Source organism: Phalaenopsis equestris, unplaced genomic scaffold, assembly GCF_001263595.1.
Source record: "Phalaenopsis equestris unplaced genomic scaffold, ASM126359v1 Scaffold000552, whole genome shotgun sequence".
NCBI classification, from domain to species: Eukaryota; Viridiplantae; Streptophyta; class Magnoliopsida; order Asparagales; family Orchidaceae; genus Phalaenopsis; species Phalaenopsis equestris.
Window position 1 is genome coordinate 1,370,793 of NW_018164992.1, and position 14,287 is coordinate 1,385,079.

Below are 14,287 nucleotides of genomic sequence, written 5' to 3' on the forward strand. Positions count from 1 at the left end.
ATATAATGTTAATAAAAAATTGTATTGAATTAGGGCTATTGGGTTAGAATTTCAGCTTTGAGGGAAATAGAAGTCAAAGTGCTCGAACTAAAAGAGGAGCTAGATTGACACAAGCCAGCTTAGGTAAGGTAAGTTTAGGTTTATAACATAATTTAATTAATAAATTTTAAATATATATATATATATATTGAATAGTAAGATAAAGTTAATTAAAATTTCATAAAGTAAAAAGATGGATATTAATAATTAAATAATGTACAAGTTAATAATTAATAAAATAATAGAAATAAATTAACTTTTAGTAATATGAACACCATGTTTATTATAGGCATTAATTTTAAAAGAGTCGAAATCAAAATAAATAAAAAAAAAGAAAAATTACTCTTACTCTTAGATTTATAATAATATTTTATTTCTTCTCAATCGGTATTAATTGTTATAGATATTTATAAAATTCATTTATCAGCTTATCCTGATTTACATACTCCTTTTTTAATTAATTATGTTTGAATGTTAGGTTTTCTTTTAGTAAAAATTATTCCATGTTATTTCAAGATACATATATTATATTATATGTCTTATGATAAATATATGAATGATATTGATTAGATATATATGTTTGTATGAGCATGCTTGACTATGATGAAGTCACACCTTTATGATACTAGCAAACTAACGCTAAGGTACTTGTGCACGTAAATATAAAATGATATTGATATAGAAATACCTTAATTGGTATAATTTTTAGAAGACACTTTTGCGGCTACTGTACAAATATAGAATGATATAAAAATGTTATTATATAGTAAAACTCATTGAACATCATAAAATATTATAAATGATCATATTCTTAAGCTATCAAATGTTTTATAATGATTTATTAAAAACTTATTTGACATGCAAATTATTTTTTTCCTTGTATTACTATAGTTTATGAGTGTGGACATTCACTAGTTTTGGTTAGCACACAATTGCATAAACAAACTTTTAATGTGCAACTAATTGATTAAAAGTGAACAAAAGGATTGCAAATGTGATTGTAACTTAGAAAAAGATTTTATAAAGTAAAACCAAGTCATACAAATAAAAACATCAACAAAAGTGACAAAATATTGAAATCTATTAGATAAAACGGGACAAGGTGCCCATACAGCAAAATGAACCAACTAAATATTATGACTAACTCTTTGATCAATTCTGATAATAAAAGACAAATGATCGTGTATAACAAATTGAAATGACTCACAATCTAAAGATGATTGTAGAAACTGAGAGCATAACTTTTAAGCTCGATAGTGATGGGTGTCTTAATCGATAATGGACCTCAAATGGAGATAATGTACCGGAACAGACTATAAAATGAGACAGTTTGTTATCCAAAATATATAGCCCCTTAGATTCTCGTCCTTCATTAATAATCTTCGTTATAAGATATTGCAAAGTCAATGGTCAGAGAAAAATAAGATATAACAAATCAGAGCACGTGTAAACTTGCTAACAAAGACAAGATTAAAAAATAATTGAGGTAAACTAAGGTCGGACGTTAAATGCAGTGTAGCTGCAACGTTAATGGTATCAAAACTAAAACATTAGAGATTGAATTATCTGCAAAGAGGATGGAAGAAAAATACTTATGAAAAGAGTTTTGGATTACTTGTCATGTGATTTGTGGAACTAGAAAAAATAAACCATTGTGTGGAAGAGAAAAGAAGACAAGTGTCATTATTACTCAACTCGACAAGGGAGGTGATAGAGGAAGATTTCTTGAATGCATCATGAAATTGAATGAATTTAGCATATTTATCAGCAAAAATCGAGAGAGTCTGACCTTGTTAAAGTCCCATCAGCAGTGTCATGTGAGCTGGTTGTGATCTAGAACCCTTCTGATTCTTTTTTAACAACTTCTGACATGTTTTCTTCTTATGACCAAGTTCATGGCAGTAATAACAAACTACTCTCAAACCTTGATTTCCAGAATTTATAGTTCCACTTCCATAATTGCTCTGAGACTAAGGTTTACTGATATATGTGTTTTTATGCATGGAAAAAGAACTAGGTTGTTGTACATATGAAAGCTTAAGAGCTTGGAAAAGTACGCAATACTCTAGCATAAGCTTCCCTCAAAGTAGTAACTCCAAGACCAGAAAGGATACGTGATTTGACACTTTCATAGTAAGAGTTGAGACCAGCTAGTAAATTCATAATAGTCATTTGTTCTCTTTAAGTCTGTTGAATCCAAACATCAGTATCGAAGATCAACAGTGCATTCAATTCCCCTAAACACCTTTAAAGTATATATGATAGGTGTTAAATGATGGATCTTATTGCTCAGCACGACAAAACTCATTGCATGCATCAAAGATTCTAGAAATATTTTTTTCTCCCAGAAAACACAAATATTAATTCCCTCACTGCATTAACACAATCACAATGAGTAATATGACCAGATTGATCAGGTTCGATAGTGTTTTTTATTTATATCAATAGTTGGCTATCAACTCTTATCCACTCAGAATAATCAGAATCAGTCTCAATTAGGGCATTGTCAGTGACGTGTCTCTCCTGGTAAATACTTTTTAAGTAATCTCAGTTTTATTCCAATAAATATAATTAACTTCATTGAATTTTTCATCAATAATTTTAACGATTGAAGAAATCAAGGTCGTCACAGCATGTTTTTGTTTGCTAGTCGTGATTATCATCAAATATTCAAAGGCGCTGAATCAAAAAATCCCAGTGTTAGTTAATAAGTCGAACAACTTCAATGACAAACAATACCATATCCAAAAAAAAATGTTGGCAATCTCGAAGAAGACTTCTTGGTAGAAAACCTTCAAGCAATAGAAGCAGGGGCCGATTTTTGGAACCCCTAACTCACGAACAAAGAAGGTGACGAAGAGAACAACATCGATATAAGAACGAAGACAGAGAAAAACCCTGTTGTCAACACCAGAGAGGAATGACACCAAAGGAAAAAAAAAGGCCGGCGATTGACGACCACACTCAGCTGCAAGACGATAATGAGACAACAAAATACCCACGAATCGTTCTAATCATTCGTCTGTACATTGACGACGATCGTAGACAAGCAATCCAAATGCGCAATTCAAACCGCACATACGCTAACAAATGATTCCAACAACAAATACGACACTCTGATCCAGATGTGTGATTCAAACCACAGACAATGTCAATGAATTATTCCAACTACAGAAATGCACTCTGATACAATGTAATGGGAAAACTTGTTATTCAATTCAAAGAAAATGGTACATATTTACATACACTTAAATATCTATTATGAGGAATATTTCTAATATAGAAAATATCTTGTAATTAAATCTCCTCTAATTAGGCCATCTAATATCAAACCTCCTAATATACATGCTTCCTAAAATATGCCCATTAGATTTAATACTTCCATAACAAATAGAAAACATATAACAAAAGTGATTCCAAAGGAGGCCTAAGGCTTAAAGAACTGTACATAAATAACAACTTGATTACCTCAAAAACATTGCCAGCTTTGTCTGCTTCAACATAAACAAAACCTTTTACATGATCAAGAGCAAATACCGAAAATATATGTAGCTTCTTTCCAATTTTTTGCAAGTCAACAAATTTTTGCATTAAGCAAAAGGAAGTTTGCCTTTCTCGACCCATCTGCAGTAAATAAAAGAAAGGTGAAACAATGCAACATTATGTTACGTCGGTGCCTAAATGCAATTTAGTCTTTTGTGCGTTTAAAAGCAATTTAGTCTTTTGTTATTTATTATTATTTAGAATAAATAGGTCTGATATATTTAGGGTTAGGGTTATGCATAAGATTATTGTCTCGGGTCTTGAGGTTAGGATTTAGGAGAGATTTCCTACCACTCAAATTGAGGATTTGAGAGAGATCGCATACCTCACGAATTGTAGGTTCTTATCTTATGTATTCGTGTTGAGTTGTTTGATGTTATTGCAATAAAAGATTTGTTTGCCCTAATTTATGTGGAAAATCATCTTTAATTTTTATCAAAGTGGTATCTAAGACTTCGATACAAATCAAAGATGAATTTCCACATAAATTAGGGAAAACAAATTTTTTATTACAAGAACACAAACAACTCAGTACAAATGCATAAGATAACACCTATAATTCAAAAAGTGGGCGATCTCACCCAAATCATACAATTTGAAAGGTAGGAAATCTCTCACAATCTCAACCCTAACCTTAAACATATCAGCCCAATTTATACTAAACAATAATAAATAACAAAAAACTAAATTGCCCTTAGGTGTACAAAAGACTAAATTTCCCTTAGGAACCGGTGTGACGCATTCAAAACAAATGAGAGAATATAGGAGAAAATTCGAGGGTATAGAAGTGCAAACCATGCATTTAACCCTCCAAATAGAGAGATCTTTTGTAGCATGAGATACCAATAAAGTCTCATTGCACTCTTTAACATCATCATCAAATGAGATAAATTCTGAACCACGGTACCGCTCCATGATTGCTTCCTCAAGTTCATCATCATTCATCACTTCCTCCTTAATAAAAAAAGGGAGTGGGCTGGACTTTCCAGGTCCTTTTGAAACATTCTTAGCCACTTTTGCACCAATATCAGGTAACTCTGACCATAAAAAGGCGATCAAACATTATTATATATATTGATTACATTAAATGTGTAGTACCCTGTGTGCGGAGTATAACACAAAACACGTTCATTATATTTGCACATAAACACAAATAAGAACTCGCTCATTGGAAGAAAGCAAAACAACATATGGAAATCTGGGAAGGTTGGGCCCATGCTGCAAAATGTAGCATATCAACAATTACGTATAAATAAACAAAACTGGGAAGGTTAGGCACATGCTGCAAAAGTGCATGAATCATAAAAAACAGTATTCAACTTAATTTCTAGTACAACGCTATACCTATTAGATCTAACTTATCAATTACATACACAGGTATTTAATCCATAGGCAATAAAGATGAAAATAACATACCAGACTAGAGATGTATAAATGAGAACAGAACACAAAAATGTTTTCACATGCATTGTAGTAATTGATATGCCATCAATAAATTTCCATCAACTGACACAAATCTCTAGGCCTGATACAAAACTTGAGACATATTTGAGCGAGAAGCGTTCAAACTTTGATTAAAAGTCATCAGAACTCCGATTCAAGCAAACATACAATCAAACTGACCGACTAGACGAGGCGGACCTAATGATATCAAAATTAGTCCAATTAGAGGGAAATCAAGCCCACATCAAATCGTTAAACAACTTCTGAAAGCTTTCAATGCATAAATAAAAAGTCAAAAGAATTTCAAATTTGACAAACTTGTAGTCAAATCGAGCGTCTCAACAAAACAAGTCCAACGAGTCCAAGAACGTTTGATTCTAAAATCATTAAGACACTCAAATGTTTACAGAACACCGTCTGATCAAGGGAATCTCCCCAAGTCGTCCGATCAGAGTGGTCTACATTCCTTCTTATTTGCAATCTACACTTTATAAATAGAGCTTACCCTCTCTTGAGATGAGACAAGAGCATAAGCCAAACGAAGACGTAGCCTAGAGAAGAGGGAGCTGAAGTTAGGTATTCTGCACCGACGATCCGACAAACACTTTTGAATCCTGCAGCTGCCGACCACCGCTCGTCGGCTGACGCCGACTACCATCTATAGTTGCTTGCTCTTTACACTGAAACACTATGTGAAGCAACAACCAACTCCGCAGAATCAAGTAACAATCTGTGAAGCAGTGCATCTCCCAAACGTCATGATGACCCCAAAAGCGATGTACTGAAACTCCATCAATTACTCCCCACAGCGACCACTCCCTACTGCAGGGCATTGAGTTTTTCTACACACGAACATTGTAACTCGGCAAATTATGTAACAATTTCCCGCATATGGGACAAGGGTATGTAGTTGTAATCATTTACTCATAGTGCAATATTTCAACTGGGCAAAGCCCTATATTTTTTTATTTATACGTTTTTTATGCAAAAAAATATGGTGTCTCAACTAATTATTAACTCACAAAAAAATTAGTGTTATGGATTCTTGTATACATTAAATAATTAATTACTCTACTGTCGTCAATCTTCTAGCACGTATCAGTTTGGCGTCATCTGTGAGAAGAAAGACAATCCACTGAAATACTTGTGAGACTTGTTGCATGACCACCAATGCAATACACAACTGAGTGTCCAATTCCAACACCCATCATTCAGGAGGACTGTCGCGAAGTCAAGTGTGTTAGGCCTCCGCATCTTCCAACTCTGAAAGGCATTACCCTACTGGCGAAGGCGCCTCAGGTCCTCAAGAAGACCGAGTACGCAAGATAGAAGAGTCTAAACTTGAGATTCTCTAAATTTTATGCGGAACTTGACAGCTGATGCCCACACAGCTAGATGAAGCTTACTTACCACCAAATCGACAGCTAAAGGGAAATACACCACTCAAACATACTCGTACCACGCCCCTTTCACAATAATAAAACCCTTCCCATGCAAGGACTGAATGTTAACGTCCTTGATAATGCAAGTTTCACTCATCTGTCTCGTGCAGTTCATGTGAGGCTACCCCGTCTTACTGCCACTCTTGATGAAGCAATTTGTCATGAGCTACGACACATGGTCCAGGAAGAGTTCACTCTAAGGAATACGGATCACTTCTCCACTTGCCGCAACTTCCAAGAACCTTCTCCCTTGGCCGAGGCAGTCCTCCAACACCCCATTCTAACAAGTTTTAAGCTCCCGAACATTGATTCCTACCAAGGGGAAACTAACCGCTATGAGCACGTTAACCACCAACTACCATGTACATTCAAGGTGCCTATGATCTGTTTATCAAGCATTCACAATCTCTCTCTAAGAGTTAATCTCAAACCTGATTTTATTCTCTTTTGAGAGCACTATTAATGCTTTCAAAGAGCTTGCCAAATTATTTATGGCGCATTTCATCACAAACAGGAGAATCACCAAAGATTCATCTCATCTCTGGAGAATTCGTCAAAACAAGAGAGTCGCTCAAACACTACTTTTGAGAAGTCTTTCTCAAAGGGCTTTGCCCAGAACCATTCTACTCGTGGTTAATAAGGAATATAGTTCATTTTTATGTTGATCTTGTATATCGTGTTGAAACTCATATCACTAAAGATGAGGCCATCAACTCCCACAAGAAGCAATTCCAGCGATTTGGGGGCAAGTGCAAGAGTGATGTTGGGGATGCCAATCAAACTTTGCAGCGAAGAAAATTCAAGCAGCAAAGGAATCATGACCTCCCTCCTCGACATGCAAACCAACAACGCGAGCTTTGACCAGAGAAGCATACACTGCTCAATACGTCACACGTAAACATTTTGATGGCCACCAAGAATGAAGAGACTGTTAAGTGGCATCATAACCTGAAAACCTAACTCGAGGAATCAGGAGCAATAGTGTCATTTCCATCGGAGTCATGGTCACACCACCGAAGTATGTAAATAGCTCAAAGAAGAGATCGAAGGACTAGTTTGACAGAGCTATCTACGTCGGTTTATGCAGAACAAACCAACTAGTATTAATAATGCTCTCACTTAAGGGCCACCGATGCAGAAGCAACATGGGAAGCACTAAGTCATTGACAAATTCAAACAATCGGTGGAGAACATTTGTTCTTTGACCTAGAAGAAGTCCAAGTATCCCAACATGACCTCGTTTTCAGCACCGAAATTGGCAAACTCTGCTATAACGAGAAGATCTTGATCGACAACGACGACTCTGTCGATGTCTTATTCTGCTCCACCTTCTAACTAGGGAGAAATTTTACCATGTACCTGGGCTATTGTATGGGTTCGATAACAGACCCGTAAAAATCTAAGGTACAATAAATCTCTCCCTATTGTGATGGGAGAATTCCCCCTACAAACGACTCACAACATCCAGTTCATTATCGACAAGTTAGAATCACCGTACAACGCCATCTTCCGAAGGGCACTACAGTCCATCTTCAACATCGTCACTTGTGTATCACACCTCAGGCTCAAGCTCCTAACCCCTGCAGGGATTAGTGTTGTGCACATAGATCAACAGATAGCGCAATCATGCTATCTTAGGCAAGCCCAACCGTGCTTATCAGAGACGCTTAGCACTAAATACTTTGACCTTCGAGACAAGGATGCATCCAAACAAGCTTCACCCTTAGAAAACTTAGTTCATGTTTCATTCTCCAGCGACCAACCTTCATAAACAGTGCAGCTTGGTTCCTTACTCTTTAATAGGGCTGTCAAAAAAGCTCATTGTTTGCGAACAGCTCGTGTTCGGCCTGTTAAGTAGCTCGTGTTCGGCTCGTAACGAACGAGCCGAACACGAACAAATTTTTAAAGCTCGAATTATAAACGAGCTGAGCACGAACAGCTCCTTGTTCGCTCGTTTTCGGCTCATTTTAGCTCGAAATAAAAAAAATTATATAACTATTTATATAACAATATATTATATACATTATTTATATAATAATATATTATATATATTTATGTCTAAGTTTAAATCATAACACCTCATGTAGCAATGTGATTAGTGTCTTCTTTTGTATATATTTGATCCAGGTTCGAATCTCACACTTTACATCTATTTTTCTCAATTTAAGTTTAATGAGCCAATTTCGAGCCGAACAGGAACACACTGTTCACGAGCCGATTTCGAACACGAGTTATTTCGAACGAGTCGAACACGAGGCAAGCCTGAGCTCGCTCAAGCTCGGCTCGTTTACAGCCCTACTCTTTGATGAACAAAAGTAAAAAATTATAAATCATCTTAAGAGAAACCAAGATATTTTTTACATGGACCACTGTCTATATGTCTAAAGTTGACCCAGAGATAACCGTACATCAAACTTCAAGCTAGTCATCATGAAGAAATGCAACTTCACCACGAACCGCCTGTGAGCAATCAAACAAGAAGTCAGCAAGCTTCTAAAAGTAAGGTTCATACGAGAAGTACACCCTGCAAAGCTGTCAAATACTTTTAGAGAAGAACACCCAGGTTGATGCCTCTCCATGCTCGCAACCTCAACAATTGGAGAACTCTTTAAACGGTGCATCGATGATATGAACAAAACCTTGCAAAACATTGGCGAATCACGCAAGTATATGTGTCGTACAAGTAGTATAAGGAACAAAGTTCGTGTATTGATCCCACAAGAAACAACGAACTTCCAAAATTTAGAAAAGTTCTAATCTACTAGATTTAAGTCTAGCTTGAACGTTTCAAAATTGAGTATTTCTAAAGTTTCTAATCCAATTTTTTTACAAAAAGTAGCTCCTAAAACTAGTTTTGAAGTGAAATAAGTGATAGAAAATCCCCCATAATATATCTTATACAAATCAGATCTTTCAATGTGATTCAAATAAAAAAAACTAGGAGCAACAATTTTCCATAACCCTCCTGGCGGTCCTAAGAAAATGAGGATTTCATATTATAGTTAGTCCCAACCATGCAAAAACCACAATGTTTGCATATTTTCCTACACGATTGCACCATCCTAACATCAAGATTCCTATTCTCTTAGAGCGATGTTGGATGACCTAATTGTTTCACTAGCTTACTTCTGTAATATTAGATCGCAACTCGTTTAAGCGACTAGGTTAGGAGTAAAATAAGTGTAAAAGGTTAAACCATCAATTTACGAGCAAAAACACACAGTCACATTATAAATTACATAAAATCTAATTTAAGAGAAAAAACTTTAAGTCGTACACATAACAAAGGAACAATACACATATTTCAATGAAGATCCAATAATAAAAGAGTTAAGAACAATCTAACCGAGGTTCTTCACAGAAATACCCAATTTGCAATAGAATATTTGAATTTCCACACAAAACTCACACTTACACTTACTCTGTCTCAGGAGAACTCTCATAGACTCTCACACTCATAAAATCTCACTCTCCTAAGATTTCTCCAAAAAAAAAGTAATTGGCGACAGTGGTAATTCTCCGGTGACTCCCCTCCAATGGATATAATCTTCCCTTGGTGTCACTCCAAGGGTAAAGAACTCAACCGATGAAAAAATGGTGGAAGACCAAAGCCCGTCTTCCTTCAAAATTCCATCTTTTGTACCCTCATATGCCATGAATCGCCATCAAAGCTAAATTATCATATCTCCCTTCGTCTGCGCCAGATTTTCATTTTGGAGCGTCGTAGTATTGATTGTTTTGTATGTGAGGCACTCATGGACCTCGTAAGGGCAACTTGGCACCACAAAAAAGGACACCTTAGTTATAAAGTGGTGTCTAGTGCAATGACACCGAAGTTCCACTCTCTCGATCATGGAAGTGGCTCAAGTTTGAAGGGGGCACTGATGTCAGGTGTGGCACAAAGGCACTAAGGCGCTCAATGTAATACTAAGCCTATGAGCTGGTATTCAATGCCAAGGTGTCAATTGCACAGTGGAGGCATGGAAAGAGCGTGTTTACGCCAATTTTGGGCGTGGCTACACCAACAGGAGTGCACAGACGCCAGAATTCAGTTTGGAGAATCCAAATGCCAAAGAACTTCGTATATGCATTTAACATACAAATAATATGTAAAAGATTAGGAAAAACATAAATTTGTTACAAATAGTGAAAATAATGGAAGGGAATATAGAAAAATAAAGCACAAGTTTCACACACGTTAAACTTTCCCTAAACTTACACAATAAAATTTCTCCAAACTTACACATTTCAAAATCCAAATTAGAATTTAATAGAATTTAGAGAACATTTTAGATAAAGAATTTCAGTGAATTTGAATAATTCATCAAACATTTAAATCAAAGTGCACAAATCGCTCATTTATGTGAAATTTTCACAGCAACCACTGATATCCTATATAATTTAAATTAATACTAAATCTATCCAATTCTCACAGTAACCTCGGTCATGGGGAGCAAATAACCAATGAAATAAAATCATTAAATAAGATTACCAACAAGTACATCAGTATCACCCATATAATATAACTTCGACGAACATACAAAAAAAAATCTGGAAAAATAAATTACTAAATCAATCTAGCTCGTAAAACATGACATGGACAAACAGAAAAACAATACAACGCTACGCGATGTCTATGTTTTCCTGCACCTTATCACTAGAAAATACCTTCTTTAGCCTCTCAAAACAAGTATATGCCCCATCTGGAGTTTCATTATCTTATTTATCTAGAAAAACAATTTGTGGTCAGACAGATAAAAAAATTATGCAATAATGAAAGACAATAACTCACAAAATCTTTGCCTTCTAGAGCTCGGTGCATGCATGAGCCAACACTTTCTCCGGAATATGAATCCTTGAAGGAGTGGGCAAAGGCTTCTATGCCTCATCGGTCCTCCTACGCTACTTTTGAGAAAGTCTCTAACAATTGTTTCTCGGTAGGAGTTGCTTTTGGGGTGTCGCAGGAGCCTACTCAGAGAAGATCTTCTTAGATTCCCTTAACACAAGGACAAAAGATCACTCCGGATAAGAAAGTCTAACCTGGAACAAAAATTCCTCGCTCACAAAGTTATATAGACATTCACATTGAATTGCATTTTCTTGAGGTCTCAAAATCATAACATTCGTAGTATTTCATCCTCGGTGGTTCGAAGTAGACAAGTAGCTGCTAAAATTTCTCTCGTTTCTTGCAGAATACCTACTCATTCTGTGTGAAGAAAACTCTTACAAATCACTGCCTCATAGGATCCTTTAGGTGAAAATCCAATTTATTGTTCTTGAACTACACAAAGTCATGTGCATAACTACCAAATCCACCAAACCGAGCTAAAATCTTTGGTGTCCACCTTGACCCACGTTTCCTAAAAAAGACAATCAACTCGATGATGACTGTCACTGCCCGACAAAAGAGCTGTGCAATGCAGACTATGGTTTCCTTTAGGATGCATACAAACTCGGATGCTAACAAAAAATGAAGGCCAACTCGCAAAGGTCGCCTCAAAATAGCAACGTCAAAGAGGAGAATATGCTAGGTCAATTAAGGTCGATAGCTTCACCATCATATTGTTCGGGAAATAATACTTCTTCCGAAACATAATTAGGTCATCCTTTATTAGATTCGACACCAACTCTTTCGGATTCTGGAGCTTCCTCAAATTTTCAGCACCCCATATTTGGGCATCCCACCAATGATGAAAATCTCCTCCAGATCTCACCGCAACGGCACAGAAACCCTCCTCTAGAAAGCTCAACAGCAAAACGTAAAACCCACTTCAGCAAGCACAACAACAATGCTTAAGGAGAAATATTGATCGTCTGCTAGGCAGTTCGAGGACACATTTATACTTCCTCCGCAAGAGCAATGCAAAAAGGGTATCTCGTTGATCATGTTCTAGACAAGTAGGGGACAGACGCCCTTTTCTTCACACCAACGAGAAAATAGATCCCATTGATCGTCTGGTAGGAAGGTCGAAGGCAATTTTATTCTTCCTCTCCTATTGCTCCTTGGGCTGATTTTCCTTCTTATCCCTCTTAAATCCCCTTCCTTCTCTCACCCATAGCGCCCCTTTTTATAGGCCCAAATTTCAATTTCTCATGCATTTTTTGGCCCCATGATGAGAGTTTGCGTCATGTGCCTAAAATTCAGAGCTCCCGCGTCACAGTGGGATCGAAACATTGACCTGAGGGGACTTACAGTGACCCCGCCACTAACAGGACAAGACTTGCGGCGCGTGCGCACATACACGCACACACACACGTATATATGTATATATGTGTGTATACATATATATATATATGTATATATATATATATATATATGTTATACACGCGTGCGAATGATACAATGATAAAAATAAAGTACTCCGAATTATGATATTTTCGAACAATGAAGTTGGTTTTGCCCGAAAAATACGTGGCAACCAATACAGCATGAACAGATTTTCATTATCCAGCACGAATTTCGAGGCACTTTTTTTAGTAAGAAATTTTTTAACTTTGATTTGAGCAAAAACACATTCAACCTAACAAGTGTGACGAGACAACCTAATGATACCAAATTTTGTCCAATCCGAGAAACAATAAAATAAGTTTTGCGCATGAACGTTGTAACTCAAGAAATTGTGTAACTATTTCCCACCTGTAGGATAAGGGAATGTACCTGTAATCACCAATTCATATTGCAGCATTCAACTAAGCAAGGTCCCGTGAATTTTTTCACTTTTCTAGTTTTCCACATAAAAACTTATAGTGTCTCTATAGGTTATTTCTTTTATCAAAATGTGTGTTTAATTCTCGTACAACACTAAGACAATAATTCAATACTCTACAGCCGTGAATCTTCTAGCACGCATCAGTAACCAAAGAGATCAAAGAGACTCGAGAGGATCTATTTGACTAAATGGAATTGAAAGAGTCACCAACTTGTTGTTTAAGGAGAAAACATTTTTTCTTACTTTTTGTTATTGTTCGGTTGATGACAAATTTACTTTTTATTCTCCATGATAATAGGACTTATGAATCAGAGAGATGCCGCAAAAAAATTTTCTTCTTACTTTTCACTAGGGTTGGGTATAAGGAATTACTACTAGAAAAAAAAAAAGGATCAATTTACATTTCTTATATAAATCTAATCGCCTGTTAGTTACATTGAAAGAAAACACCAAAATGAATTTGCAAAGTGAAATGTTTTTGCATTTCCTCAAATTATTTCAAAACAAATAGAACCTTGGGGTCTCTATAAATACTCCCACATAAACAAAATTATGCACAAACACAAAAAGTAGATGTGCATATTTTGATGAAGATGCGGATGAAGGGGATAAAATTGATGTCCTATTGAATGCCATTAATCATACAAAATTACAATTGGACCCATGGTCCAGAAATATTGTCAAACTCCAAGGTCAACGCACACAAACATGCACAATTAACATGAATAAAGTTCATAATTCACCTTGATAAAAACCAACAACAGCGCACTTTCAAACTATTAAAGAAACACTCAATATCTAACCTTGGGAAGAGTTCACATCTCAATTGTAAAAGAGAAGAGTTATTACAAAAAACAAAATCAAATGTGTGACAATAAACAGCGCTAAGTAGAGAAAACCACCTAAAAATAAACTAGTTCAGCAGAAAGAATGTGAACATGGAAGTCATTGCATCTGTACATTATGTAAGACAATATGATAAGATGTATGGATGCAAGTGTGAATTTTAAATAGTTTGTATCAACTGATAACATATTTTGAAATTGATCTAATCGCATTGCCAAATTCCATTAGAGAATCAAGTATAATAAAGCGCCGACACAAAAAAGA

At 35.8% G+C, this 14,287-nt stretch overlaps 1 protein-coding gene across 1 annotated transcript in view; it reads right to left on the reverse strand.

Moving 5' to 3' along the window:
* LOC110029264 (protein RNA-directed DNA methylation 3) overlaps positions 1–14,287 on the reverse strand; it is a 47,615-nt gene that overhangs the window by 30,373 nt on the left and 2,955 nt on the right. The window contains exons 2-3 of the mRNA XM_020731481.1: positions 4,378–4,619; positions 3,508–3,663 (exon numbers count right to left, since the gene is read on the reverse strand). Coding sequence (XP_020587140.1) covers positions 3,508–3,663; positions 4,378–4,619 — 398 coding nt within the window. The remainder of the gene's footprint in view (positions 1–3,507; positions 3,664–4,377; positions 4,620–14,287) is intronic.